At 46.1% G+C, this 25932-nt stretch overlaps 1 protein-coding gene across 3 annotated transcripts; it reads right to left on the bottom strand.

Moving 5' to 3' along the window:
• Nucleotides 1–531: 531 nt before the first annotated feature.
• LOC108924860 (cell division cycle protein 27 homolog) lies at nt 532–14530 on the bottom strand. Of its 3 annotated transcripts, XM_018736490.1 has the most exons (19): nt 14071–14530; nt 11692–11767; nt 11177–11324; nt 10160–10285; nt 9737–9834; nt 8910–9079; nt 8464–8672; nt 7962–8073; nt 6392–6507; nt 5670–5769; nt 5208–5415; nt 4611–4783; nt 4232–4384; nt 2925–3133; nt 2664–2781; nt 2439–2571; nt 1324–1394; nt 1077–1242; nt 532–894 (listed from the first exon to the last, which is right to left on the bottom strand). In XM_018736490.1, exons 1-19 carry the CDS (start codon nt 14095–14097, stop codon nt 809–811), a joined length of 2499 nt encoding a protein of 832 aa, XP_018592006.1. In that variant the 5' UTR covers nt 14098–14530; the 3' UTR covers nt 532–808. The 3 variants fall into 3 exon arrangements, with proteins under 3 accessions (XP_018592006.1, XP_018592007.1, XP_029106497.1); XM_018736491.1 differs by lacking the exons at nt 9737–9834; nt 10160–10285; nt 11177–11324; nt 11692–11767; nt 14071–14530 and adding exons at nt 9210–9388; nt 9493–9555; XM_029250664.1 differs by lacking the exons at nt 8910–9079; nt 9737–9834; nt 10160–10285; ... (1 more) ...; nt 11692–11767; nt 14071–14530 and adding an exon at nt 8829–8903.
• Nucleotides 14531–25932: the final 11402 nt, after the last annotated feature.

Below are 25932 nucleotides of genomic sequence, written 5' to 3' on the forward strand. Positions count from 1 at the left end.
TGACCGACACTAGCAAGGTAAGCAGCTGGAGTGAAAAATCATGCTGGAGCAGCTCCTCTAATGCTCTGGTTTTTAATTTTTTTTTTTTAAAAACTGAATCAATCATTTCTCTATTCTGGTAGCAGGTAAATTCTGCCCTGAGTAACCAAGTGAAAAGTACAATTTGAAAACTCAACATATTCAGAACTATAGCTTGAAGGGGGAAGAGGGCTAATAATAAATAGGTTCCCACCTCCCCCAACAGTTTGGTTTTTCCAGTGTTTCTCAAAAACGTCTTCATAGGGTTCTGGATAAGTCACCCTCCAATTCCCCATTTCCTTTTATTCATCTGAAAAAGAGCTTAGCACCACTTCGGGAGTTTTACGCGCGTGTGTACATGTACCGGTTTCTAATTCTGCTCTAATTAGAAGCCTTGAAGAAAAAAAAAAAAAAAAAGGCAGCTCCTGAATTCCAATAGCCTACTTTATTAAAATAATTGCAGTTACAATGGTGATGACGAGAGAGGAGACAAAGAATGAAGACTTTGTTAATAAATGGATTTTACTGAATGACTGCAGAGTTCCAACACAAGGGTGCCAGCTGCCCGAGTTCTCTAGTGGCACGTGGTGCCCTAGCAGACAAATTTGGGCGACATCTTGGGGGCCATGTGATCACCACAGCAAAAGGAGCAAAGTCTTTTTAAAAATGGCAGATAGTCAAAAAAAAAAAAAAAAGTTTAGGAGGTACTGAGTTAGCAGCAGTTCCCACCTCTCTGCTGTCAGGCTGGGGGATGTAGTCATGTGCTCCACACCCAGTATCACACCAGGTGCTAAAATACCTCGTCGCTCTCAGCAGCGTGTAGCTGGGCCTCGTCAACATCTGCCATGCTGCTCTCCTGCGACTCCTCTGCCTCCACTGTCCACACACACACACACACACACACACACACACACACACACACACACACACACACACACAGAGAGAGAGTCAGTCAGAGCCAGCCCCCTCCCCAAACACTGCCCTCAGTGTCCCTGAGGAATACAGTACAAACACGGTACATCGCTAGCACAGCGTTTCCGTGAGGAAATCAGGAGTACCTGAGTCAAATGGATAGTTGTCAGGAGTGATGGGTTCGTCGTCGTCAGGGAGGTACCGCTTGTCTATGGCCTCTTTGATTTGATTGTTCGCCCCTTTGGGGTCCAGGTCCATCGCCCAGGAGAAATTCATAAGGGCCAAGTGCGTTTGGCCCAGTTTCTTGTAGACCTAAAGAAAGAAAAATTCAAGGTAGACACTCCTCTGCTACTGCAGAGAGACTCTGTAAGAGAAGCTACTGACAAAGCTTACCTTTCCTATTAAAAAGTAAACGAGAGATTCTTTGGGAACAATTTGCTTCAGTTCTTCAAGTTCTTGTAGAGCTGCCTGAAATGACAGGGAGGAAGGAAAGCACATTTTAGGACTTCATGGCCCTAAACTCACAGGCAGCTGGTAGCATAGCAGTTACAACTGCTGCCTTTGAGCCCAAAGGTGGCTGGTTCGAATTCCACCTCCAGCTGTTGTAGCCTTGAACAAGGTACCAACTCTAAATTACTCCCATAAATTACCCACTGGTTTAAATGGTTAAATAATTGTGAGTAGCTTTGGAGAAACCCGTCAGATAAAGAAATATACAAAAGTACTTATAGGCTGACAAACACTGCCTACTGCCTCTTATGAACAACATGTATATGTCTGTAGCCCCCAAGCTGATATTATACAAGTATAGAAAATGCACAAAATGTACCAACTTGGCAAGTGGCCAAACAATAACATATTCATAGAATAACGTGTAAGACAGGTCACCCCAACGTGTAGGGTGGCACCGTGGCACAGCGAGTAGTGCTGCTGTCTCACAGCATGTGGGTGGTACGAGAGGACGTGGGTTCAACCCCTGCTCAGTCTGTGTGGAGTCTGCATGTTCTCCCCATGTCTGTGTGGGCTTCCTCCGGGTACTCCGGTTTCCTCCCACAGTCCAAAGACATGTGGTTCAGGTTTCCCCATAGTGTGTCAGTGAGAGTGTGTTCCACTGATCTATGGATGAATGACCCAGTGTAAGTAGTGTATCTAGCAGTGTAAGTTACCACGGTGAATAAGGTGTGTGTGTGTGAGAGAGAGAGAGAGAGTTCATTGGAAGTTGCTTTGGAGAAAAGTGTCTGATAAATAAATAAATGTAAATTACAGGTGTAAGACTGAGCTCCTTCCTCTGCAGTCATGAGCATTTGAACTGCTTTCCCCTCTCTGAACAGAGTTGAGACAATCAAGTGCAAGTTGCACAAACATTACAAGGTTCTGATCACACATTGGAGCTAAAAATGATTTCAGTGCGGCGCTAATGAGCATTGTCCACAGTTACAGAAAATGCTAATATTTAATTGCCACACACACACAAAAAACTGCAGACATGAAAGAACAAGTGCGAGGACCTGCCTTGTACTTCTCGTTCGCAAACAGAATAGAGGCCCTGTGGAACTTGCATAGTGGGTTCTTGGGGTCGATGTCAATGGCTTTACTCAGTGTTTCTAGAGCGTGCTCAGACTTCTTCAGCGCATGCTGCACCTGTCCGATACAGAGAAATGAAACAGCAGCACTTATGCCGTGCGATATTTCACCCCAGTTGTCAGCTCCTCACCTCACCTGTAACCACTTACCACGCCAATGTGACACAGGAGCACAGAGCTCTGTGGGTTGATGCGGAGAGCTTTTTTGAAGTGGATTTCAGCCAGGTTGAATTTCTCCTGTTTGTAATAGATCATTCCCAATCCGTACCTGAGTGTGCAAAAAATAAGAGTAAGGAATTTAATTTGAGCAATCCACAGCACACAACTTCCTGCCTTGCAGAGAGACCATGCAGAAAAAGACCAAATGGCTCGTGGTCCCAAAGTGCTGAGAACACAAAAGGAAGCCCTTGCCATGCGTTGTAGTGACGAGTGTTGATGCGGATCGCGTTGCGAAAGCAAGCAAGGGCTTTCTCGAGCTCCTCTGTCAGCACAAACTCGTGGCCCAGCAGGGTGTACGCATAGGCAAAGCTCGGGTCCACCTGGACCGCCCTCTGGAAGAACTTGATGGAGATGTCATGTTCCCGCTGAAGGCTAAAGCAGTTGCCAGCAACACACCAGGCCTGCAAACATGAGGGTGAGGTCAGTCAAGTGGACAAATGCCCAGCTTGCTGCAGCAGGACCTCTAATATTCAATTCAATGTATTTTTACAAAGTGCTTTTCTCACACAGTGATACAGAGCACTAAAAAAAAAAAAAAAAAAAAGGCATAAGACAGATAGTTGCCTATATACTGTATTAAATTGCTATATTATCCATGCAGTTATTAAAGCTGTGAGCATTGCCACTGACCACACAGGAAAGGAACAAAAAAGGGGGAGGGGGGGGAAGCACCAGTGGCTGTCCACCCCTCCCAGGCAAAGACGTAAAACGAAAGACAGCACCGAGAATGGAAAGGTGTGGGTCCAAATCCCAAGAATAATTGCTACCGTACTCACCACGTAACATTTCGAGTACCTGTGCAGGTATATAAATCCTGTATTTGTCCTCTGGATATCAGAGTACTCAGCTGTCCGTACTCTTCTATAACAGGTGCTGTGCTTTCATACACTTGTGTAAAAGATTTTTTTGTTTAAATCCCGGTGTTATTCCACTGTCACTACCTCTACATGTGCTGCTGCAGAACTAATCAAGTTTTTACATATGAACTGGGAAGTGGGGCAGAACAGCAAGTAGTGCTGCTGTCTCACAGCGCCTGGGTGATGCGAGAGGACGTGGGTTCGATCCCTGCTCAGTCTGTGTGGAGTTTGCATGTTATCTGGGTGCTCTGGTTTCATCCCACAGTCCAGAGACATGCTGTTCACGTTCACCCATATTGTGTGAGTGACAGAGTGTGTGTTTTGCTGATGTATGGATGAGTGACCCATTGTAAGTAGTCTATCTAGTAGTGTAAGTCACCTTGGTGAATAAGGTGTGTGGGCTGATGACACCAGAGTTCATTGGAAGTTGCTTTGGAGAAAAAGCATCTGCTAAATGAAGTAAGGTATATAATGTACATGTAATGACATTTCAGAATGCACACAGGGTCTAGGTTATTGTTTTACATTTCCAGCAGTTCCTGGGTCTTGTTCACACAAGCTTTATCTGGTGGCTAAAGAGAGAGGGGCAACTTTCTAATGGCAAAGTGCTTGGACAGCCCACACGCACGCACGCACACACACCTCTGGGGAGTTTCTGTCCATGTCTGTGAGTTCTTTGGACAGGGCAGATAAGGCCACATCTTTCTGAAGGTGCCAGAGGGTAGTGGAGTAGATCTCCATGCCCTCCACTTGGTAGCTTTCAATGTGTCGAACTTCAGAGAATATTCGTTCTGCCTACAAGAGAAGGTACATTGCAGCAATGACCATCCATGCTAAAAACGAGGTCTAGCATTAGGTGGAGTCTTCTTCCTACCCACTGAGCATTCTGCCTTATAATGGACATTCTTCACATGTCTACATAGCCATTTTTCCACTAAGTGATTATTTTATTCAACTCCCTTGTAGTTAGCCATGACTCAAAAGGGAAAGCATCTAAACAAAAGCTCTGTGGCTTTCCTACCTGCATGTACTCAGCTAGTTCAAAGTGTGCTCTTCCTATCTGGCTCAGCACCCATCCTGTGTTGTAATGGTGAGAGGGCAGCTGGCTCAGGATACCAATTGCCTCTTTACAGTTGTAGGAACAAAGCGCAAGGTAGCCTTTCCCCATGTCCCGCATCAGACTCATCAGTCCGTCTGAAAGACACACACACACACACACACACACACACACACACACACACCCCACCAGTGAGAGGTGTAAGCACACATGGGAGAGGACAAGTGAAAGCAAAGTAATACACAAGGGTCTGCAGAAGAGCTGTGAGGAAGACATGGCTGTTCACCTCACTTCTTCACTAAATGCCTCAAACTTCAGACTAGTACCGTAAGACAGACACACACACGGACAGGAAATGGGCACAGAGACACCACACTGTCACACAGCAAATAGTGTAGTGTATGAAAGCTATCTGCTAAGCACACATTCAGCTTACCTTCTAAATGAATTTGTTCATTCATAATACTAAGACCACTGTTTGGTCTAATGTGTGATCTCTAAAGAGCCAAAAAAAAAAAAAAAAAAAAAAGATACTTAGCTTGAGCCACATGTGGCATGTACCTGCAGCAGCTTTCTGGAGAGTCAAGGCCTGCAGCTGAGGTGTCACCACGGTGCCTTTCCCTTCAGGCAAGACAGACGAGTCCAACTTCAGGAGCTCTATGCTGTCATTCATGTTAGACGGAGTTATGCCTCCTTTGCTCATTTTTGACTTTGTTTTGCGGTTCGGTATTTTTGTGGGGAACTTCATTTTCAGCTTTTTGCTGTTCTCCTGCAGTGGGAGATGTCAGTCTTGGCAACACACATACACTGCATCCATGTCCTCGACTGCACTACATCAAATCTGATGACCAATGTCAACAGTACTAACGAAAGCAGTACCACACACACAACTGTGTGACATATTAAGGTAAACACTATAGCTGTAAGAACCCGAAAGTGCTGAAAACAGGACTTGTATGTCAAAATAAATATGGGTCTCATTTCTGAGAGTTCAGCTCATGTCAGGTCAAAAGGTACCCTTACCTTGGCAGTAGAACTGGCACTAGTGAACAGTCTGGAGCTCCTCCTTGGCTGCACATTGGCTGGTGCAGCAATGGTTGGACTGAGCACTTGAGGTGTTGTGCTTTGAAACAGAAGTTATAAACAAGTCAACATAAAGACCCAGAGTGCCACAACAGAACTGAAAACCATTTCAGAAGGGCCAACAGCAGCAAAAAGAGAACTATTGGCAAGATGACAACTTAAAGGAAAACACCTTTATCGGCAGTTACTCTGAATAGGAAAAAGTGGAATACCAACAAATTTTTTTTGTGGCAGAATTTACATGCACACAATGCTGTCGACAATTAAAATGATGGGGTCTCCGCGTTAGTATGGATAACCAACACCTTTTTGCAAGAAAAGATATGGAAAAATGGACCTCCACATAGGACTAATGACATGGTCTACATGTGAACAGAGCTAGAAGTGAGCCTGTGTCAACTGCTCCCCTCAGCATCCTGCCCCCTCGCAGCTCAAGTATTACACAATAGTGCACGTTACCTTTCTAAAAAAAAAAAAAAAAAAAAAAAAAAAAAAAAAAAACTTATTTGCTTTATTCATATTACGTGTTACACTTATCATATGAGGTAAACCAATATATGTGATTGATAGCATGCAAAAGTCTATCCCCTAATCCCCAAGCAAGCAGTGAGTCCACTGTGAACACACAAACACGAAAAGGGTCAAGTTTAAAGCCATTTTACCTGGATTGTGGAGTAGTGCTTTGCGTCTGGTTCAGAGGCACTGGTATGACGTCTCTGCTGTTCCCACTCTGCGCGAACACACACTTTGTCCCAGTTTGGCTAATTCTCGCCACAGCCTGAAAGGCATTAAAGTGTTGCGATCATGCTTCCATGTACGACAAACACATAGGACCATCACACAGGACCTCAGGTCTCAGGACATACAGCAAGTAACAGTTCAGGGCACTGTTGTCCCACATTCATGGATGGGAAAAATCATTGACATCTGTCCAATGAGGAGGTGCAAAACATCATAAAAAGTTAATGTGATGACAAAATACAACTGCCATCACTAAAGGGAAACCATGTGACTTCAGCTGTGTTAGCTGCAATTTCTTTTGAGATCATTTTCTCACTAGAAAGTGCCCAGATTTGTTCAACATAAAGTTACTACAACTTTGGCAATGTTGGATCCTTTTTGTAAGTATGTTCAGCTTTTGAAAGCCTTAACCTTTTTAACCCTTATTTGTGTCTTTCCAGCATATTCATAAATTGGACAGGTATAAAACTCAATGGGACAAGTACAATGTGTCTGTCTAGTGGTTAGAGCTACTGCTTTTGGACCAAAAGGTTGCAGGTTTGATCCCCACCTCTGGCTGTAGTACCCTTGAGCAAGGTACTTCCCCTAAATTGCTCCAATAAAGTTATCACCTGTATAAATGGGTAAGTAATTGTAAGCTTAAAATCACTGTACCCTTAACATTGTAAATCACTTTGGAGAAAAGCATCAGTGAAATGAATAAATGTAAATTAATGCTGAAACCTGCTACACATTGTGTTTGTAACACTTGAAAAATCAGAGTGCACAAAGACATTCAATGTGCAGATCTGAAGAAAGCACCTTTTCAACGAGGTGGAGGACCAACATGTACATGAAAAGAAAAGGGGGGAAAAAAAAAAAAAAAACCACCTGAGCACCCAAGGTTGACGTTAACGGAAATATCAGCGTTCAGAAACTCATTTAAATTAATAAAACGTATTAACTTAATCACCATGGAGCTCTCCATAGATATTACTCATTTCCTCAGTTTACTCTCAAAGCTGTTTGAATAAAAAGCATCAGTATCTTTCAGTACAGCTGCCACAATCTCCTGCATTTCAGTTATTCCAGTATCTTATAAGCTATGTGCAGCATATACAATCACTTCAATAATCAGATTTGTGCAAACTCACCAAGTCTCAATTCCAAAAATGTCCAATACAAACACTGATGCCCTTGTATAGAATAAAGTACTTATTGCAGAAGTAAAATGACCACAAAATGGGCAAAAATGTAGCGAGAGTAAATAAGGCCATTCCATGAAAAATGGTTATGTATAAGTCACTGTCAGCACTTTTTCCATTTTACAGGACCCTGTTATAAGAATTGAGTGAGTACTCAAAAAGCACACTGACAACTCCTTATCTCATGCCATGAAAGACTTGACCCTTGATATTTGCCAATGCTTCCATCATAGCCAGAAGCTCTACTTATGCATCTCAGTACAAATGTTTTGACTCAGTTTTTCCTATGTACCGAGTAAAGTATTACCTTCTTTGGTGGAACCCCGGGTGGAGGCGGCTCCATCACAGAACCAGTGTTGGTGAAGTTCTGCAGATATGTTGTATCTCCTGGACTTGGCTCCAGTGGCAAGATTCCAAAACTGAAACCGCAAAGATTTACAGTACAGTCATGAAAAAGTAGAGCAAGTGAGAACAGTAACTAGGTAAACATGTTAAAAATGACAATTTGCACATCAAATGCTTGTTTAAAATTAAACCTTAGTATCACTGCATGGATTATAAATGCCACATTTTCAGCTCTTTTGGTCAAAAACTGACAGTTAAACATTTATTACTGTGCACTTCTATGAAAGACAAAAAAACGCACTGTTGAAATCATCTACAGAGTTATACTTTATTTGGTGGAATAACAGTTAAGGCCTCAAATACAATGAAATCCATCTTCAAAGGATTTGCTACACATTAAAAATTCATTAAAAAAAAAAAAAAAACCTCTATCCTTCAGCGCTTGATCAAACTGAAGGGCTCACCTGGGAGTGAGGGGACTGAGGGCAGCCGGTCCCCCCAGTAAACTACGTCCCGTTTTCGGTTTGTTCTGCACTTGCTTGGACAGCAGGGAAGTCCCAGTCCCGAGCGGCACAGTGTCTGGCGATATTACTGAGGGGTCGATGTAGGACACTGGGGAGTCTACACTAAGGGACACGTACTTTGAAGATTCTAGGTTGAGTCTATTTAACTCCTATGAAAAGAGAAGAAAGGAGTTAGCAAATGAGTACTACTAAGAACAATAGAAACTATGTCCCCACATCAATAAGATCTTGACATGTGATAATGCAGCTGTCATGCACACAACTGTTGTCTCTTCTGCCCAGATGCTGGAGCTCCCATCACTCACTTTTGCTCATTCACGTGAAAACGGGATCTGTGAGGCAAGACGTCTACTGCTGAAGGTTGAGAAGAGGGAAATGACACGTACTAGCGTGTCCTGTGGGGTCTCCATCAGGACAGTGTCCACCTGTCTGTGGCACACATTGTGGCTGGGGGTGTGGACCGGCCCACCGCAATGCTGGGGGGGCTGCGCAATGCAGCTGCTCAAGTTCTGGAGGGCCGTCAGCTTGAACATCTGATCGGGGTCAGGCTTCTCACCTGCGCAAAAAAGAAAGAGGTCATCGTCAGAAAAGGTTCAAACCCTTACTGAGCTACAGTTCCATCGCTCATTCTTTTTAAAATCCATGAATAACCAAATGAGGCAGATGTCATTTAGGGTTTGGCTGACCTGATTATTTAACAAAAGGATTGCACTCATATGGCATGGGGTGGAAGCTCTGGCCACAGGGCAATCGTGTTGTTTTTTTTCCCCTAGTTGAGCTACAAATTCCTTGACTTTATTTCCTTTATATTCCAGGATTTTCTTAATTGAAGTCATTTTACTTCATAACGAGAAAGTTTCTTCATCTGTGTTAAACGAAATGGGTTTTTCAAGGAAGGACCATTGAAGACACAAAACTATGGCAAAGAGACCACATTTTATAAGCACATGTAGAAACGGTACAACTTACTTTAAGCTTTGAAACAAGTGAGTTGTCAGCCATGTTCTCCAGTTTAATCAAACAAACTGAGGTGCATTCAGTCAAACCCTCTACCAAGGCTGAGTAATTTTTGAGTTCAGCTGTTAGGGTCCACAGAATGTGCAGGATCATCTATGTAAAACCCCAAATTTACTGTAGTATTTACCTCCTCATTATTAACAGTTACATTTACATACATATTTCATCATTTCCTGTGGTTTGCTACATTACTTACCAATCTGACACAGAGACTCAAATGGAGACCAGAGGAACGGATTCAGACTCAGGCTCTTTTGGTAACATTCTGAACCTTTTGCTAACCGGTCCGTTTTACTGCAAAGGAGACACATTTCAGCAAAAAAAACCTGACATGAGTGTCACATGTCAGATTAAGACAAAGTGAGAAAAGGCTGGGGAAGTGAAATGAGTTGCGTTATTCGACAGCAAAACCACTACCAAGACATTTGGGAAGACTGCCGTAAGCGGACCTGCATGATAATTACCGTTAGTTATAAAAGAATAACAATGAGGCTGCAGCACCCTAGTGTACTAGCACATTGCGATAACAGCAAGTGTCCCTAGGCATAAAGAGTGCTGGGTGCTACCCGCTGCCCATCTTTTCACCAACACAGTGGGGGTAGAACATCAGGCCTCGTACCAATAGACCTGTCCCAGCAAAGCCAGTGTGTAGCATGCCAGGTCCCCGAACTCAGCGACAATGTCGTCCTGGCTCTTCTGTTTGTTCAGGACCCCTCCTGTTAAGACCTGCTCTCCTTCTGCAAGCCTGAGTGAAAAGTATAAACCAAAAAACTGTAAATGTAAAAAAGACCAATATATTACATGACAGTTGCTTTGAAGATGCTATTCTTAAGTAACTAAACTTTACAAACCCACACTGCAAGGAATTTAAAATGAAGTGCTTCCTCAAGGTACTACAGTAGGATTTTGCAGAACTTGGTATGTTTACAATTTGCCTGATCAAATGTGTACATACAGCTTTCCAATGTATATCTGGTAAGAGGATTTTTCATATCACGAATCAACGTAGCCTGTTGGAAAAGGCCCCAGGACAGACAAAAGCCAGCTTCAAACAAGACTAGAAAAAAGGTTTCTGTATAAATTTTAGACCACAAGCAGGTCTAACCAACTAACTCAGCAGACCTCATTGTACTAGTTGCTTCCCAGTTTTATTTTTATAGTACATAAAATATTCTGATATTCCGGCTATCTATTGTTGTTAGTAGCATTATTATTGTTTTGTTTTTTTGTGCAATACTATATCGTTTTTGTTCATAGTCTGTGGAGAAGCACTCAAATATAGAACTTTGTACATGGTACTTGTAGTTATGACAATAAACCTTGAACTAAAATGAATATGCTAGTGGTATGCTAATTTGGGCCCCCCCCCCCATCTCATTTCTCACTTTAAGGGAGGGTACCTCTAATTTCAGGCCCTCTGAAATTCTTCCAAACCCAGACAAGCCTAATCTTATCAACAGCCAGAGCTAAAGCACCAAAAATTTTAAAAAAATAAATAAAAAAATAAATAAATAAAAAAATAAATAAATAACCCTATAGTGATGACATAGAGCTTTCCACAATTAAAGCTTAGATCATCATCAAGGACATGACTAACAACAATGAAGGAAATATCACAACATAATGACGACCATACTTGCTTAGGTCAACACAGCACTTGGCAAGGAGATATTTGCATTGTGGTGTTGTGCAGCTGTGCCCTTTGAGAAGACGATATGCTTTGTACGCCTTTCCCGAGCGATAGTAGCATGTCGCTAGCAAGAAGAGTGCTTCTTCCGAACGCACTGTTGAAACAGAAAAAGGACTGTTGAAAAGTGCAAGTTGACAGTTACAGCCTATGAGCAAACTGTTACAACACTTTAACTTTATTCTGTTACCCAGGATAAAGTCACAGTCAGAAAGGACAGGCACAGGTTGGGAGGGTCATTTCCCACAAGTAAACATTATTAGACTTGGGTTTGCTTGTGTATATGGCATCAATATGTTGTAACTCCATTATAAGGTTATGTGCTAAACAAACATTGTTCATCAATTAAACCTTGAACAATCAATTCTGCACAAGACACAGTATGAGAAGTACGCCTTCTGATACTAAGGTTGTTGAGAAATGGTAGCTCTGCCACAATATCAGAGTTGAATTCATTTCATCACCTTCAGCATAGAGTCTCTCTGCCAAAAATGCAGCATCCCGATAGGCATAGTGGTTAAGCGCGTGCCAAACTGCAGCCTAGGAAGAAGAAAAGGATCAGTATGGTTAACGTCTTCAGCTACATTTACATTTATTCATTTAGTAGACGCTTTTGTCCAAAGCAACGTACATCTCAGCAAAAGTACAATTTATGCATTACATAAAGGAATAGAGCCATAGCCGCAGACGTGAAAGTCTCAAGCAAACCTAGTTCGTTGCCTACTACTTGCTGCATCGAGGTTCATCGATGCTATCAGTTATGACATATGTACACATCAATGACATTAGATCTTTTTACAAGTGGGCCAAACAGTCCAGGTTTACATCCTTCTCTGTTGCCATAACTGGTGCACCACATTACATGAAGGTCTTATCTGCTCCATCTCACTGTCCCTCATTTACAGTTAGTTACACTGGGTCTTTACCTAAAAAGATTTTGAAAATATAAACTTTGGTCAACTTATTTTTAGTTGTAGTCACTATGTTTTCAAAAAATCCACTTCGGAGGTAATGACCTTCATTTCCAAATAAAGCTATCTGTGCAGGAATGTAGGACCAGATTAACTTAACTCCCTCCCAGTGAGTGCTAATGCAGAGCAAAAGGATGACAAATGCTGCACATATTTACTAATCAGTGAGCAACCAGCACCAAGTCAGGGAGACACACTTATTTTCAGTAATTTTAAAATCATTTCAATATAGCTCAAGGTTAAAACACTTAAGTCTTACAGCATATTTTATGCCTACATTTGATATACACTTAGTGATCAATCAAGGTATGTCTATTACAGTTTTAGTAATTACGCAAAAAATAAAAAAAAAGTAGCAATATGCAGAAGAATGTTACACATATAGTTTCAAGTTAATAAAACCTAGTAAGTCCTGTAACTGAGTTGTGTGCCATCCACAGCGACCCTTGCTTCATGCCCTGTGTTTCCAGGACATGCTCCGGCACAAAGCGACCCTACATCAGAGCCCAGTGCGAAGTTTTTTACTGAGCTGACCCAACAAATAAATCAACGCACATCTGGATCATTTAGTGTTCGCTGACTGTCTTACACAACAGGGGGATTCATGAACAAACTGAGTTACAAACAGAACTCTGGTGCCAAATGTGTTACTAACTCGAGGACTCGGTGCGCTGAACATTTACCAGACATTTTTCTCCAAAGCGATGAACACACATTGTATTTTCTATGAGATGTTCATTAGATGAGCAGAAGGAGGAAGAGACACTTGGATACGGACGTGTGACTCAAGTAGTTAGTTTTACGCAGCTACTCGTGTGATGAAAATTGGTTCATATGGTGGAAAGTAACTATCAGAATATGGACAATTCCTGATCACCATCCTAATAATTTCTGAGATACATATAAACATTTACATAACAGAACTGTGCATGTGTGTCACACACCTCATACAAAGGTAGTCTGGAAAGAAGTATGGAAACACTGACAAAAATCATGTAACACCTTAAACCAAGGAAATACACACCAATTTACTCCAGTAAGAGGCTTCAGTCTAGAGAATCGAGCATGTGTCTGGGGAGTCCTTATTTCTAATAAAAATATCTCATACAAATCAAATGCATGATTATAAATTTATGGTGCCAACATGACAACCAATGAATCCTTCATGCAGAAAACGGAGCTTCATGTCCCGCTGTGGTGGAATTTATCCCATTTTCGTGAGCAAATTTCCCTATTCTAGGCCAGTTGTCAGCATTAAGAGTCACAGTCAGTGTGTGTGTGTGTGTGTGTGTGTGCGCGCGCGCGCGGATCACTCGAACGACACCTGTCACACACTGACTGACACACGAGTGAGTGAGTGAGCGAGCACTGCCATCGACGTGCGATTTATTTATTTTGTAACAACCTAGAGAAAACGTGTCAGAAAGTGATTAAATACTGAGCACGTGACCTGCGAAGGAAACATGATAATTAAATATTAATACACAACTGTGTATTCCTGTTTTCCAGCAGTAGCCGGTCAGCTGAAATCACGTCAAACACCAAAAAAAAAAAAAAAAAAAAAAGAGAGCCGCCGATCCCAGTTTGCTGTCAACTTGGACACTGCCCTGATTTCCACGGCTATTGTGACCAGACACTTTTTTCCAGGCAGAAAACAAGCAATAATAAAAACACAAACTAAGTGAACGTATTGCTACCTTCCTCTCTGACTGCAGCTAGCCGTGTTAGCTTAGAGCAGGCCTCGGCGGCTCTCTGTCAGACCGCGGTCTCGAGTAGCCGCTCAGCCCCGCCTCGGGTGGCTCCAGACCTCCCGCCGGTGCGCTCGCAACAACAAGAAGCCCCTCAAACATCCCGTTTGCTCCGTCCTCCTACCTGAACGGGTTCCTGCAGCACCGTCATCCCGTGGCCGAAGCGCTCCTTCCCGCCGGCTCCTCTCCACTTGCAGCAAGGCCTCGACTCCAGCCTCAAGGCGCCTCGACCGTTTGAACGCGGCGACCGTTAGCGACGCAGCCGAGCGCTTCCGGCACGCGCGGAGAATCGGCGCGGAATCGGCGGAAGGTGAGCGCGAGATGCGCGCGCCGGGAATCCACATTGTCGCGTGCAAATCCTTTATATCGCTGGGAAGCGCCTGATATATGAGCCCGAGTCAGTGGGACGAGTCCACAATATTATTATATATTTTCAAATCACTCCGCGTCCGTCCGAGTGAAGACAGTTACGGACAGAGTCCGGAGAAAAGTGAAGCGGCCCCGCATCACATCATCAGCCCACTTTCACATTTATTTATCAGACGCTTTTTTTCTTCAAAGCGACTTCCAATGGATACTATGATGTTAGTACTAGTGTTATGAGCCCACACACCTTATTCACCGCGGTGACTTACACTGCTAGATAGACTACTTACACTGGCTCACTCATCCGTACGTCAGTGGAACACACACACTCTCTGTCACTGACACACTACGGGGGATCCTGAACAGCATGTCTTTGGAGTGTGGGAGGAAACCGGAGCACCCGGAGTAAACCCACGCAGACACGGGGGGAACATGCAAACTCCACACAGAGCGAGCAGGGATCGAACCCACGTCCTCTCGCACCACTCAGGCGTCGTGTCCCGCATTTCTGTTCACCTGATTCACCCAGCAGATCCAATCAGGAAAGTTCAAATCAAGTGAAATCAAAGCAAGGGAATTACAGCTGTCCCATGAAAGTTCAAGAAAGACGCAGTCGAGTAAAGGAGTATCAGTTGCGAAGCGTCCGGATCAATAAAACGCACACTAAGTTACCCAGATGGGTTCGGTAAAAGCAGCAGGTTCTTGTTCTTGGTCTTGGTCCTGCTTCTGCTTCTGCTTCTGCTTCGACGGCTCCGATCAGCTGAAATGAGCGCAAGTCATCGAGTCGCTCCACAAAAATCCACACTCACTGGCGGTGCAAAGGAGCGCAGATCTGAACCCAGATCGGTTGAAAACGGCCCAGATGAACGCCGTCAGAGTGAGTTTCTCGGTCAGATCGACCCATTGAAAAGGCCCAAGCCCGTGGGAAGAGGCGCCGATCGATTGGAATCAGTGACATTGATTGATTGATCGATCGATCGCGTGTCCGACGTGTTTGTGCGCAACGACTGCAGGAGTCGAGCTGCTTAGCTTACTTACACTCAAAGAGGAAAACAAGCGGTTTATGACCAGTTTCCACTGCGATTGAGTTTATTTCTACATTATAATAAGGACTTTGTTTGAAACGAACAGGAGATGGCGACAAAACATTACGTGCGTAAAATATTTAGAGGTGTTCATGTAAGGCAGACAATATAATGCTTTCTATAAAAAGTACAGAGTAAGTGTTGAGATTTTGTAATATTGTAATATTACTTCGTAATTTTCTAAAGGAATGTGCCACAGTGTACAGTGGTAACACACACCAGGTATTTGAAGACAGTAAAATACTGTGGAATAAATGTGAAGTCTTCAGTGAGGAATGAATTGAAGAGGTAGCGGTGGACTGAGTGCTGCAGGACCGTTGACGCCTGTATGTACGTACACACACACACACACACACACACACACACACACACACACACACACTCACTCACTCACTCACTCACTCACTCACTGTGCACAAATGTTGCGCTCATGACCACTGGGTGTAAAAATGTACTGCTCCTGTAGAAAAATCCTCTGATGTATCTTAAGGAGACTTGGAAACATGGCTGTGTGAGCACAGATCTTTATGGCACAATCTGCTCTGGAGCAGCAATGAGCAGCAGTAATGTGCTGCGTTATCATCTCCAGATGGTCCCCTTGTCCAGCAGTGGTACAGTGAAGGGAACTCTTACTGTACACTTTTCACACAGTGCTTCTGCCGTATGCCTCTGTTGCACACGTATGTGTGTGTGTGTGCTTAGTGGCTCCAGCTCCTCCCAGGGGCTCCGGCGGTTCTCCCGTGTGCTCAGCCTTCTGCTCTTGCGTAGCCATTCATCGGAAGAGATCAAGTGTGGTTGAGAAGGGCTGAGGGCCTACTGTCGGAGCATCCTCCGCACCCTGGAGGGACTCCTAAAATGAGGCTGCGAACTCATCGGCGGCAGCGAAGTGCTTGTCTGCGAAGCTCTCGGCACACCGGCGTTGAGAGACGCTACCAGGAAGTACGAAGAAACACCGCCGTCACGTCAGCGGTCCTTGAGGCCGGTGAACTCCCCTCCGGGATGCCGGGGTTACATTTGCATCCGTTCCTTCAGCTGAAGTCTTCGTCCAAGATGACTTACAGTATGTGTGTTACACATGAAGATACCGTAACGACCCCGCGTTACTGTTTTAGGAGGGAAACTCCTAAATATAAACAGTTGCATTATGGGGAATAATGTGAAATGAGCATGTGTAACCACTGGGGGAACTTAGGGGGAAAATAATGGGGTGACTGTGAGGAGAGAGCCTGGGGGTGCTAAGCAGGCTGGGAAGGCTGTCTGTCGGCACAGGTCCTGAAGGAAATGGGGTCCTCGGACCGCAAGTGCTGTTTCCGTGGTGCTAGCGTTCAAATAAGTCGTGTGCATCCTTCTTCGCTCTATCCAACTCCACAGCGTTGCAAGCCATAATGCTTCCAATTATTTACCCATTCATTCTAGCAGCAGGGTAATTTCCCCAGTGCCCCAGCTCCGTTGTGTTTACCTTGTTTAGAAACCCGCCCATCTGCTGCAATGAGCGAAAAAGAGGAGACGTCAGCTGAGAAGGAGTGGATGTGATGCCATGTTTTAAAACGAAACCCATCGTCACTTGTGTTTCCATAAATGCAGTACTTTTACAGCCATTTACCACACTGCATCACACCTGGTGGTTGTTGTTGTCCTGGTCCTGCGCTACTCTGGCTCTTCTTCTTCTTCTTCACGCTGCTGGACACTGAGAGGCGTGTTGTCTGAGGAAGGGCAAAGATGCACCAGCAGAACTTTTTTGACCGTTCCGCAGAGACGAATGAAGAAAAGAAGATGCAGAAGGTGAGCGCTGCCGCTCTACAGCAGGACGTGCGAGCACCGTCCTCTTCCGCAGCTCTTCCGCTGGTGCCTGGACCAACGCTCCCTCTCAGCTGCCCTATCCTCGGGTCGTCTGCGCTGCGCATGTCACGTGTGGAGCAAAGCAGCAGCATATGGTGGGCCTGGGGCTCCACGCAAACGTAGACGGTCGAATGACACGAGGAACGACATGAAAAGCCCGGAGTGGCCCAGCTGCGTACAAGTCGTGGTCAGGTGTCCGTACCTTCGCTTCTCAACACGGAGCTCTCTTGTTCTCCTAGGGGCGGACATGACGCGGGTACGAGATGGGTCCCGACACTGGATCCTTCCGAACTTTTGTCTCGTCAAGGGCAAGGCTCGCCGTGGTCCGGCCGGCTCCGTTGCCCCGGCACCTTGATTCCGCCGGACACCAAATGACATCTCCAGCTTGGAACTGGCATGCGGGTGCACGTGGAGGTCCCGGCCGGGCCATGTCACGGCCACGCGTCCAACTTGTACGCAAATGACTGTCCCGAGGGGGAGAGCCCCGAGACAACGAGCACTCCGATGGCCTTTCCGTGTGTCAGTCCGAATGAGGAGTGCAAAGCGCGCTCAGAATATCGACCTGATGGGTAATTAGATTTGGGAACCACGGAAGCAGGCCATGTGAGGGAGGCTGAGGAAAGCGTGTTTGTCCGGGAGCTTATAGCACGTATTCATCGGAACCTCTGGAAAACGAGGCGCTTGTTCTATGTCTGTCTGTCTGTCTGTCAGTCAAAGTGCTGCATGTCCATTTTTATTTAATTCATTTCAGGTCCTCGTCTCAGGTCTGCCCTCTGCCCTCTGCCCTTGTGGCGCCGGCATCAACACGTGCACACGTTTCCACAGCGCTGCGGAAGCAATTTCCCTCGACTGAAAGTCATCATGTCTTCGCTGACCTGCCAGGAGATGGATTTGGATGGAATAAGGGTCTGGTCCTCAAGGGCCTCCCTGTTCCGGCTTGTCCGTTAACTCTGATCAAATGCACAGCTCCTCTGCCATCTATGGAAATGCTCTGCAGAGCATAATATTCTCTCAGATGGCTGTCAGTTCTCTATAAACGTGCACTGCAGCAGACACAAAACACCCTTGTTTTTGTGCCCCTTGGGATCTTCTGATCCACAGCAGTTTCGATGTGCATCTGTGACTGTTTCCTGCACGCTGAGTTACGGTACGTTTCGCGAAAACGATCAAAGCCCTCCCATAAGCAGGATTGCTCCCGAGTCATTTTTCGTTGCGTCATCAATTATTCACCCGTTCTGCGGCCGGTCGTTTGCGTGCGATCGTTTATTGGAACGGCATGGCTGTGGATGGTGGGAGGAAACCGGAGCACTCTGAGGAAACCCACGCGGACGTGGGGAGAACATGCAAACTCCACGCGGACTGAGCGGGGATCGAGCCCTCGTCCTCTAGCAAAACGTTGGAGCTACCCGCCGTGTCGCCGTGAGCCCGGACGCCCCCCCCCAAACCCTAAGCAACGCGACCCTTGTGCTCCCGAACAGGGAGCATGAACGGTGCGGAGTAACGTGTGAGCGCACGAATCTGCGCGGTCCCCTGTGAGTGGGGAAGCCCATTCCTTTGAAAACTGCATCTCGCTCACGAATGTTAACGATGACTGCAAGCGACGGCAACACGCGCGCTTTTGCAGCCGGAACGCGAGGCTTTTCGGTCAAGCTGAAATGGGCTTTTCTGCTGTCCGTACTAAGGCTGCTTCAAAGTCAGTCGGTCGGTCGAGCTGCAGAGCTGGAGCCGAAGCGCAGAGATTGAACTCGGCAGTGACACTTGAGCGAGTGTTTCTCTCGCTGCTCGTTTATTTCCACACTGTGATTACGAACTACATTTCGTATGTAAATATGACTAACGCTGATGTTCATGTCCCAAAGTGACCTGCTGCCCAATCGGAGACGTGGAGAGATGGTTCCGGAAGGGCCGCGCAACGCAAACGCGCGCGTTCTAACGTGCTTGGCTGAAAAAGATGCTTCTGCAGGGGTTCGAAATGCCGCGCGTCACCTGAACCGCGCCCTCTTATGACGCCGGTTCGGTGAACAAGGCGCCCGTCTCCTGAGATCGGCGCACAGTAGAGCTCAGCAGACGCCGCGTTGCAGGAAAGGGAAGCGGCCGCTGTGTTCGCGTGGGGCGGGGAGCGAGGCCCCCAAATAAACAGGCACATGCATAAATAATGACACTCCGCATCCATGTCCGTGTTGCGTAACTTTCCCGTACCACGGTATCTTCAGTGATCCAGGACCAGCCTCTGGAACGTGCCTTGGCTGCGCTGTTGGGACGGACAGCAGCTTTTCACCCCTAATTTATAGCAGCTGACATTTGCATGCAAGGGGTAGGGGTGGGGTGGGGGTTCGATGGCGGTCTCAATCCCACACGGGGACCTGGACTAGATGGTCAACTGTGGTAAAAGTTATGTCAAGCAAATTACCTCCAAAGTACCATCTGTGTGAATGAATGTGTAACAGAGGTAAGTACACTAACTATACAGACGCGCACAGAGTGCTTCTCAGACATGTCTGTCGTTCGCAGACTTTTCCTCCCAAGTGGGTCACGCGTGAGAGGAGGCGGAGTCTCTCCGCAGCTGCTCGTAAGTGGAGCAAAGCGGACCCCGCGTGTTCGTGGGTTCGCTGCGAGGACCGTTCCGCAAAGGCATCCGTCCATCATTTGTCCTCCTTCTCGACCTACTTTAGCGCCAGCGCCAGCCTCCACGGTGCCACCACGGTCACTTGTGCAGATGTTTGAGCGTCTTCTCTCGTTTCCCACATGCTGATATTCCTATAAGTCGCCTCTGCTGCGCTTTTGCCGCGAACGGACAAGACTCTGGGAGTTTCGACATGATTTGATGAGGCCCCCTGCTCAGCGCGGCCTCAGACGCTATAGACAGGGTGCAGAGAGTTTCGCTCCGTTCTCTTTTTTTCTTTTTCTGCAGATTTTCTTGATTTTACGCTAATTCCGTGGCGAAAATCACCCGAAAAGTTCCTCCACCCTTACTCGGGAGTTGGACAGGGCGAGAGGCGCCGGGTGGGTGCGGGGATGCTCGCGAGCCCCCGGCTGGCTGCCGTGCGGTTGGACGAGAGCGTCGCCTCGATGCGACTTAGGGCCGCAGAGGGGAAAACTTTGACTGTTGCGTGCGCTTATGCACCAAACGGCAGTTCGGAGTATTCGGCCTTCTTGGAGAAGGCGGGAGGGGTTCCGGACAGGTCCCCAGCTACAGACTCCGCTGTCCTGCTGCGGGACTCGAACGCTCACGTCGGCAATGACTGGGAAGAACGGCCTGCCGGATCTGAACCCGGCTGATGAAATGTTTTTGGACTTTTGATTGCTAGTCATTGTTTGTCCATCGCAGGCACCACCATGTTCGAACACAACGATGCTCAAAAGCGTACTTGGTACCAGAGCTCCTTGGGCCTACGAAACGGTCAGTCATTAATGATACGATAAATGACCTGAAGGGAATCGCAGCGGAGACACGCGTGCTCAGTACCTCTCCGACACCCCATTTTTCATTCTTGTTGTAGGTTATTCTTCTTCTTATTATTACTTTGCTTGCTTTTCAAAATTGTGTGCATTTATGTATGTCTGCAAGCCGAATTTTTTCCCTCCTCCTCTGTGTGTGCGTCCCACCGTGGGGTCGTACCGAGGCCCGCCCCCCATTGCTCATCGTAACACTCGCGCACTCGCAGCCAGCCGTCTTCCTCTTGTTTATGTGCACGCTGTGAAACGCTTGGAGGAGTTATGAGAATCTCGGGGCGCTGGAATCTCTGGATGGCGCCGAAGCCCTGGGCTTTTGTCAGGGTCGCTCTTCCTCTCCGGGGGCCGCGGGGATGACCCGCAGGCTTCCCCGCGCAGCCAACCGGGCTCCCGGAGCCGTCGGTGCCGCGTGAAGAGAGGCTCCGCTGTCGGCCCTTGGGCTCCTCCCCATCTAGTCGCGCTGCAGCTCTTTTCACATCACATTTCCATCAGCTGGCCTGTGTGCGTGTGTGTGTGTGTGCGCGCGCGTGTGTGCGTGTGCGTGTGTGCGCGCGCGCCACAGCACATGTGTGATGGAGTTTCTTTTACACACAGCCGCCTGCTGCAGGGTCAGTAGTGTGAGTAGAGTGGCAGGACTACCGTCTTAGAATGCTTGAATAACCCAAGTATTTTAAATCAATAAATAAATAAAAAGGATTTTTTTAATTGAGAACGTAAGGGACGAAATGTCGATTTATGATGCATATTCTTCTAATCTGAGACTGGTAAAGCAGATTCATCTCGGCAGGTGAACGCCGATCGGTGTCTCATCCACGTTCACCTCAACACAGCAGTGCCGTTCAAAGGTAAAGTAAAAAGCTCTCGGCAAAGTAGTAGTTTTAACAACAGTTTTTATTAGCTGTTCGGGAGTCTCTCAGACGTTTAATTCATAACGATATGACTTGTTTCCACGCAGCCTGAACTGAATTCTTGTCCGTGTCAATTTGAGCCTTAATGCAAAGCTCTGTGTCTCTGTCTCCTGTGTTTCCACGTAGCCTCTGACACCATGCTTTCCTTTCCCTTCCTTTCCTTTCCTTTCCTTTCCTCTCCTCACTTGTCTGTTTAATGGCTGAGAGCAGCAGTACATCGGACTGGGATCAGCACTTGGTTTCTCTGGAAGACAATTACACTGAACCTGTGTACAAAGTGTGAGTGATCCACTCTGCTTTCCCTCAATTCTGTTTTCCTTCTCTGCGTACGTGACTCTTCTCTCCCGTGGCTGAGTGAAGGAGGTGAGATCTTGGGACGTCATGAAGAAGAAGCCTGCAGCAACTATAGAAAAGGTGGACATCACAGCCGGATGGTGGGACTCCCGGCACGGGGGTCCCTCACAAGGCCGCTGGAAAAGTGCCGCTTGTTGACGGGGATCCGACTGGCTCTCGGTGAGAGAATGTGTTTGGAGTGACCGCGCGACACCCCTTCCCGCTCCGAAAGGTACGTATGGGTCCGTGGCGGCGTGGCACGGGGGGGGGGGACGCCTTCCAGGACGGTGCGGCTCCAGTCCAGTCCGGTTCGCAGGGCTCATCCGCGAGAGAGCAGCTTGCGCAGCAGCCAACGCGCCTCCATCCCATCCAGCCCGTGGGAGTGTTTCAGCTGCACGCATTTAACGCAGAATAATGGTGCCAGACGTCTGGAAATGTTCTGGGAGGGGAGCTATGAATTTTTCCATAAGCGGCAGAGAAATGGATTGAAGACCGTTCCGAAGATCTAAGCGCATATCCATCTTTTGGGATAAAAAGTTAAGTGTACGACGACGAAAATGTCAGGAATGTTTCCCTGGGCAGGAAGAGGAGTTAAATGTGGTGAATTGCCGTAATGCAAGTGTAACAGGTGTAAGTGTTCATCATCAGCACGATGCAGAGAAACCTTTCCGTAGCTGATAGGATTCCTTCCGGACGAGAAAGGGAGCCCGATGCTGCAGTTTTCCTTGAACTCGGCACCGACCAAGGATCATTTCTTATAGCCGTTATGATGCAACTAAAGACACGGAGGTTTTATTTATTGCGAGCGTTGCACGACTCTTTCTGCACCAGCTCTTAGTGCTTTTACTAATCACTCTCATGCTAGAAAATGCTTGTCATCCGTCTGCAGGACCGAGCGCCTAATTCCTGTCATTTTAAGCGGGAGAAATAATAATGCGCTCCCAGCCCATCCAAAAACCCCAAACCAATTTTCCCAAATATCACTACAAGTCTGTAAAACACTTATGTAACTATGAAAATCGTGATTTCGGCATGATACAAAAGAGTAATGACTGTCAAATGCTCGATGAGGTCTCTAATGGGTATGTTTCTCGGCAGGATGTTTCAGAAACTGTGTTTCCTTATATCCAATAAACAGCAACAAGCGTTCAATCGTGAAATTTGTGAAATATAAGTGCAGACAATTTAGAACAAATGAGGCTATTTATTGCAATAAACTGTTGCTGCACTCAGCAAGTGAAGAGAACAGTTGACTTTGAGTTGTTAGAGTTCAGGGTTAACGGTTATTCATCCCCCCCCCCGCCTCCCCCCGCGAGGGAGGAATCTTTGCAGTCATTCTTGCACTGCAGCTGCACCACACAAAGGAAACGAGGCAGGGAAGCAACAGGACGCAGCTGATGGTCCACAGTGCCAACTACAGTACATCACTGCACTTCACTCATGCTTCGCTCATGCCGCTTTCGCTTTTTTTCGATTTGCTTCAGATACATTTCGTTAAACTGATTTTCATTCCAGAAATCGAAAATTGCGTATCGAAAGGCAAGAACCGTTAGATAAAATTTCGGAGTCTGGGTTAGGGATAGAAGACGAAGGAGCGTGCACCGAGTCACCATCGATTAAAGTGAAATGAGAGAAAGCAAGTCTTGAGCAAATCCCAAAATAAAGAGCGCGAACTCCAGGGACGCATCCCTTCGGCAGCCATGTGACCTCACGGCACCTCGGAGTTGTGCTTTTCATGCTCTGTCTGCTTTCTGCCCCGATGAAGCCCGTCTGAGGAGCGCTGCTGGTTGCCTCCACAAGACAAGACCTCCAGATCCAACATTAATAAGTTAATACTGCAGCCTTTCCAAACAAACGCTTTGCTCAAATCCACAATCTGCCGGAACTGACCGCACCGTATGTTTGATTTTCATATGTCATAATAATAAAGGGGGCAAAGTGCAACGATACGGTATGTGGTGTAAAATCATGGTTCTTTATCAGTACGCGCTGGGGGGTACGCAGTCTGGACTCCGGCTTTGCTCTTTTCGGAGCAATAATGACACACAACCGCGCTCCAGTGCTGGGGGTACAATTTAAAAATACATTTGATGGATTCGCATAGACGGCACACGCTGCCAAATATTCCCCGTGGACCTCAGAGGCAGGAAATAAGTGCTCGACGTCCAAAGCCTCATGGCTACTGGGCCGTTCCAGGTAAATAAATGCACCCAAGAGCGATGCTCAGGCTGAGTAGAGGGTCGTTTGGTGAACGTTTCTCGCTGGACATGTTGCATCGTGACCTTATTGCACCTGATTCCCGGGAAGGGAATTTACCCCGAAAAGTGACCGAACGCCTCGGAAGGGTAACGCGTGACCCTTGTTTTGTCAGAAGTACCTCCTGCCTAACCACGGTAAAAATGTGCACGTATATCGGCAGTATTAACAAGTTATTAATGTGTCGCAGAAAAGAGCAAATGAATATTTATCTACTACAAAGACGTCAATGCTGCTCATATAGCGAGCAGAACCACGGCACTTTAATCTACTCGGCCTGTTCATAGCGGCACGAAAATTATTAAACGCAGAAGTTAATTTTTTTTTAAGATTGAGCTTTATCATCTCTTCGGAATATACAGTATATGCTTCTGAGGGCCTTGGTGTGGTAAACTTTTCCATCTGAATTTGTGCACATCTGCAGTACTAACATTCCCAGACATGTTTCCGTGTTGTTCTCAGAATTATTTATGGCCGAAGGGTCCGCGATACATAAAAAAGTCAGATTGTGTGAATGAATGTAGGATAGAATGGAAGAGAATTTAAAACCTGAAGAAGTATAAAAATTCACCTGCAGAGGTAATTTTGGAGAAAATTGTTCCATAACATTTTCTTGGAGACGTGTGAGCTCTGCAGCCTTGAAACTTCACTGCAGGCGGGTGGGTCCATGTGAGGGAGAGCAGAACAAAAGGAAAGTAGAGGACGGGATAGGACAAGAAAGGATACAATAGGACGGGACAGGAGAGGAAAGGATACAATAGGACAGGACAGGAAAGGATACAATAGGACAGGACGGGACAGGAAAGGATAGAATAGGACGGGACAGGAAATGGTACAATAGGACAGGAAAGGATACAATAGGACAGGACAGGACGGGACAGGAAAGGATACAATAGGACGGGACAGGACAGGAAAGGATACAATAGGACAAAAGGACAGGACAGGAAATGATACAATAGGACAGGATGGGATAGGAAAGGATACAGTAGGACAGGACAGGAAATGATACAATAGGACAGGACAGGACGGGACAGGAAAGGATACAATAGGACAAAAGGACAGGACAGGAAATGATACAATAGGACAGGAAAGCACAGGACAGGAAAGGATACAATAGGACAGGACAGGATGGGACAGGAAAGGATACAATAGGACAGGAAAGGATACAATAGGACAAAAGGACGGGAAAGGAAATGATACAATAGGACAGGAAAGGATACAATAGGACAGGACAGGAAATGATACAATAGGACAGGACAGGAAAGGTTACAATAGGACAGGACAGGATGGGACAGGAAAGGATAGAATAGGACGGGACAGGAAATGATACAATAGGACAGGAAAGGATAGGAAAGGATACAGTAGGACAGGACGGGACAGGAAAGGACAGGATGTACAAAAACAAAACAAAGTGAAAAGAAGAAAGAAACACTTGGTGTAAGATTATACACTCAGTGTGTTTCTTTGTCACTAGAAAATAACCCTCACATTGTGGAACTGAATAATTAAATATAGTTTATTTTTGTATTTTTTAACATTTCTATCAGAAAACACGAGCCATTGAAATAAATACACTTTTATATTACATATTCACAAAAGACACAGATACAGTGGAAACATCCAAAAAGAGCAGCAGAGCTGTTACTACAGAAAAATTACTACATACATATACAACGGATATGGCCTTTAATACGTCGAGTGAAATTACAGTATATGTGGACAGAAGAGACACAGTTTAACACCCAT

This window comes from Scleropages formosus, chromosome 3 (assembly GCF_900964775.1).
Source record: "Scleropages formosus chromosome 3, fSclFor1.1, whole genome shotgun sequence".
In the NCBI taxonomy this organism is placed as follows: Eukaryota; Metazoa; Chordata; class Actinopteri; order Osteoglossiformes; family Osteoglossidae; genus Scleropages; species Scleropages formosus.

What these genes read in the sequence shown, in the direction of transcription:
- LOC108924860 (XM_018736490.1), bottom strand. Translation starts at nt 14,097, where the DNA reads ATGACGGTGCTGCAGGAACCCGTTCAG. An exon ending in AGACCCCACAGGACACGCTA is followed by an intron (nt 8,673 to 8,909) that starts GTACGTGTCATT and finishes CTCTTTTCATAG; the next exon opens with GAGTTAAATAGACTCAACCT. An exon ending in AGCACTACTCCACAATCCAG is followed by an intron (nt 5,770 to 6,391) that starts GTAAAATGGCTT and finishes TCTGTTTCAAAG; the next exon opens with CACAACACCTCAAGTGCTCA.